Below are 5,040 nucleotides of genomic sequence, written 5' to 3'. Positions count from 1 at the left end.
TTTATTTAAGATCTTCTAAATCTCAGGTTGTCATTTTATGCAGATATCAACAATAAGCCATTGAAAATGATATCAAATATTTGCACTGGTCTCAGTGAAATTATGCACAAGAATCAGCAGAGAAATGTGTTACAACAAAGAAGGATGGAAGAGTCTCATTCAAAAAGAAAACATCTTTGCAGAACCTCCTAGACAAGAAACACAGGATAAAGCAGTGCAAGGAGCCAAGATGTTAACAACCTTCAAAATTAAGTTAGGTTGAAGCAGGTCAAAACTACACAAAAACTTCTCCAAATTTAACTGCTCATTTGGGAGACCTTGTTGGTTTCTTAGATTTTGTCCCATTTCTTCTTCTCCGGATAGTTTACCTCAGGCTCACAAAGGGTACCACATTGTCAGGCATGGATAATGAAGTCTTCTCTTTTGTCAAAGCACAAAATCCAATTTAAGCATCACATCTCTGAGCTGAATGAACCATATCCTATAATGATATTCAATACCCATGTCCATTCCAGTTTTGTGCCTGTGTGCTGAGACTGTAAATAAGGAACTAGATTCACTCAAATGTTCTAACTGTTTCTTCCCGCTGAAGGGATGCTGAACAGCCTTAAATTTCAGCTTATGTTTATTTTGCACCACTATAGTGACCAGTGAGACACAGACAGAATGCATCAGTAAACCTGTCCAAGGGGGCTAACCATTGGGAACAGAGCCAGTTTAACCAGTTTAATTTCATATAAGCTGTCATACAGTCATCAGATGGCAAGTACTTTCATGAACTAGCCACTTGGGCTGGAGTCAAAACGGTGAGCTGGAGGTGAAAAGCTCCATATTCTATTACTAATCCCCTGAGCTATAGAGTTCCCAGCTGGTAGTTCTACAAAGGTTCACACGGCTTTTTTTGAAAGGCAACAAAAGTAGTTACATGGGTTTTTTAAAACAAAACAAAACAAAACAAAACAAAACAAAACAAACCACACTTGCAAGAACAACTATCTTTTTCTTAAAATAGTCTCTCTGAAACTAGCAGACTGTACACATTTTACAAGAATAAAGAAACTTCTCTAATATTCATCCACAAATTGGGAGTCAGAGATCATTAGTGCAAATTTCTGCTGACCGGCAGCATTTATTCTATAAACTTTGGGTATCCTAAGTGGTCCATTAGAGAACAACAGATACCTTCAATCTGTCTAATCTCTTCATTGGGCATGTTTTGTTTCCAGGCATGAATGCTACTTGGTGAAATTTCCCCTTCGTAAGGAAGATAGAAAAGACCGGTGGAGGTGGCAAATAATATTTGGTTTAAGCTAGCAGGAGGAAGAGGAATACCAAGAAAGGCAAAAATTGTTTCAGCCGTCTTCTGAGGAAAGCTCACAATATCTTCAAACTTGACTAGCTGATAATTTGTTGGCTGCAAGTCCCCATTTATTCTCAGTGCTGCTGCTGTGTTTGCTAGCCATAAATAGGACAACATAGAAACAGCATTTACATTAGAATTTGAAAATTCTTTTCTTAATGATTCATATTCAAAGGCATAGCCTTCATTTAAACTACATTTTCCTTTACCGTTCTCCCCTTTAAACATTGCAGCCAAGCGTTGTGGAACATTTTTCAAGGAGTAAAGGCTTGGCTTATTTTTGTACAACATCGAATAGATCCATGCCCGTGGGTCCCTTACTACGTATAATGCTCTCATTGACGGTCCTAGGATTTCCTGAAAGAAGGGAAGCTTTAATGTCCAGCTCCCACTACTTAAACTAAGCACAGGTCGTGCATTAGGGTAATAGACAAGGTGTCTTCTCAGTTCCCTAATATATTCAGCATCTTTATCTTGAACCCCTCTTGCCCTGCTTCTTTGCTCTGACAGAGATTCTCTCTTTTTGGATCTTTTCTTTTTGTCTTTGCTTATGGTAGAACGCTGAGCAATTTTACTTCTGCTGGCTTCATATAAACGAATGTTTTGCAAATGTAGCTTTGTGTCTCGAACTAGAGACTGGAGCCACCCTTGGATAAGATGAAAATGACCATTCTGGACATCAGAAACCTTCCATTCACATGGATCTACAAAGGAATCAATTTCAAATTCAGTCTCAGGAATTTCGAGATAGGGTGTAGGTATCCTGACGTATAAGAAGTCACTGCTATTGAAAAACAGCTGTTTTAAAATTTCTGCACCAGAAGCGGGAAGTGAAGTAATGATAACATCTGGCAAAACAACAGGGTTTCCTTCTAATTGTTTGGCTTTATTGCCTTTATCATGTTCTAGCCTTGTCATGTCACTGCTCCATTTTGCACAGATGGGCTGAGTACACGTGCTCCACACATCCACCAATTCAATAAGCCACAGCGTGACAACCAGTATTAGGATCCAACGCAACATTTTACTGAAGGATATGTAAAACTGCCACTGAAAAGCCAGTATGACCAAACTAACACCCAAAATTATCCCTGCAATTATGTTCACTTTGAATCCAAATGGGAAAACCACCCTATTATTTTTTATCTGCTTTTCTACAGATTCAGTACCTAGACCAAACTTGGTCACTTGGTTTTCATGAACTACTTTGGCAAAACCACCAAATCCCAAGTAATCGAATCTTGCTTTTAAATTCTGATATTCGGTCACAACAGAGATGGTATTTTCAGTGTTGTTGACACTGAGTGAAATCTGAAATCCAGATTTTGCATTATCTATGAGTCTGCAGTTAGAAACATTGACATATGGGCCATAGAAAAGGTAGATAATCCTTGTAAGCGTGTTTTTCATGGGATAGGTAACATTTACGAACTGAGTCCATCGCTTTTTGAATTCAGCAGCCTGTTCTGCCTCCTGTATCCTAGCAACAGGACTACTCCCATGATGATCAAACCAAAACATCTTGTAGTGGGCATCCCACACATCCATCATAGCTCCATTGTATTTGTTCTTAAATTTATAGGGTATGTATTTAAAATCAATATCAAGATTATGAAAAAAGGCACTGACAGAATTAACAGGAGAGTCTTCCTCCTTCTCGATATGGTCTACTACTAACAATGTCTGAGAATTTAAGAGCAGCAAAACGCGATACACACTTTTCAATTTCATTGCTGATGTGTAAGCAGATACTGCCTCACCACTGACAAACATCATGTCCCCAGCCTGGGAGGCTGTTACAATTTCTCCAGTTGAGTCTCCAACTTCATCACCAATCCACTTCAGCCAGTGGGCACACTCACCAAGCTGTCCCTCCCAAGGCTGGTTGCACTGGCTCGTAGGAGATGGGGCGAAGACCAAGACATTGTTCAGGTGGCTGAGTTTAGGTCCATAAAGAGCCTCAGATACAAACACCTGTCCGTTGGGAGCAAAAGTGAAAGAGTTCTGATCAGGATGTTCATGTCCTGGATTGAAACTTCTCCACCCATCGATCCAGGCATATGGTTGAAAGTGAACAATATCATAGACAGCCCGTCCACCGAGTTTTCCAGACTTAAAGGACACAAAGGTGTTTGTCTGACTGTTTGGCAATCCAGCCCCGTAAGTAACAACTCCCCAGTTAGGAAACACGTGCATTTTAGCAGCACCGTAGTCAGGAGGCGGCTGAGGAGGGATTTCAGCAGCGTACCATATAAATTCAGTGTGCAGCGTGCTCCACCTCTGTGCAGTGGATGGCACCATTGGCCCATCCTTGGGTCTATGTTTTCTAATCTGCTGTGCCAGCCAGTTGCCAGCTCCGTTCTTCATGACAAACTTATCCAAGAAAACCAGCTGGCTCTCAGGACCATAAAACCAGTTGTAATTAGAATCCGCTATGCCCACAGTCCTCTGAAAGCCTGGCAATAGAGTGGCATAGTAAAACCAAAAGTGCATTTTGAGCCAATTATTCTCCAAGTTGTTAATACCAAAGTGGCGCTGGGCGAGGAAAACATACTGGGTCACTGACTTGGCTGTGTAACTCCCATAAGCTACGCCCTCATCCAGAGACCCGTCCACAATATGATTGAGCAGAAACATTGCTTTCTCCATCACATCAACAGCAGTGTGTTTCCAAATATTTGCCTGAGATCCTTTGTCCACTCCTGCAACTAAAGCCCCAATAAGCAGAGCAAGCATATTGGTTGCTTGATGATTATGGAGAAGCTGCCTTCCCCAGGAACGAACCTTTGAGTACTCATACATTTCCTCACTGACAGACCATATTTTCTCCAGGTATTTTTGCCTTCTCTCATTATCCAGTGAATTATACAAGAAGTCAAAAGCAGTGGCAAATCCTGTCAGGGAGTGACCGACCGGCACTTCATCCCCAGGTGCGTTCTCAACCAACCAGTTTTTGTAGCCAGCCATTCTATCCATATATTCTAGGGCGAAATCAAATGCAGCTTTATCTTCGGGGCACAGCAAACAATAAAATGCTAGAGGTGGTAGATTGTTACCATAAATCTCATTCCACTTTGCAGCAAAATCAACATGCTTGGGTGGAGGTAGGTAGTATAATGGATTGGATAGCATAACCATCACCGCACTTCTGATGGCTCTAAATAGATGTGAATGGCTTGTATGAGCCTTCTGCCTCAGTGCCTGGACATCCTCTGCGTCGAAATACAAGCTTGGATGAAGAACTGTTTTCTTCAGCTTCTGCTCAGCACTAAGACCTTCAAGTTCCTGTTTGTCATACTGATCTACATTTTCTATGAAAGTCACCCAATCAGAGTAATTGCTCACAGATTCTTCAAAAGTGAAGACAGCAAACATCATTAATGTTAGAAATAAAGTATGCCCCGTGAACATCAGAGCCATGATCCATTAGGCAGCTCCTCTTCCCCAGGCATGCACTTTCTAACAAAACACAATGTTCAGATATCAAACTTTCATCCAGTTAGTACCAAAATGAACATCTTAAGGCATATTTTTAGGAGAACAGACTTAGTGTGTACTGTGCATTCCAACAGATACTGAGATTACTTGTAATCAGAGGTATGACACTTGAAATAACCAGGCTGTCAAAAACTCAAATCTCAGGTGCCTTGTCTGTTCACACTTTTCTCAAACACAACACT

At 41.0% G+C, this 5,040-nt stretch overlaps 1 protein-coding gene across 1 annotated transcript; it reads right to left on the bottom strand.

Moving 5' to 3' along the window:
* Positions 1-1,129: 1,129 nt before the first annotated feature.
* On the bottom strand, positions 1,130-4,780 carry DSEL (dermatan sulfate epimerase like). Its single transcript, XM_009983300.2, has one exon. It carries the CDS (start codon positions 4,778-4,780, stop codon positions 1,130-1,132), a length of 3,651 nt encoding a protein of 1,216 aa, XP_009981602.2.
* Between the last annotated feature and the right edge of the window lie 260 nt (positions 4,781-5,040).

This window comes from Tauraco erythrolophus, chromosome 3 (assembly GCF_009769465.1).
Source record: "Tauraco erythrolophus isolate bTauEry1 chromosome 3, bTauEry1.pri, whole genome shotgun sequence".
Taxonomy (NCBI): Eukaryota; Metazoa; Chordata; class Aves; order Musophagiformes; family Musophagidae; genus Tauraco; species Tauraco erythrolophus.
The sequence above is the reverse complement of the archived record's forward strand: the minus strand, read 5'-3'. Positions and strand labels throughout refer to the sequence as shown.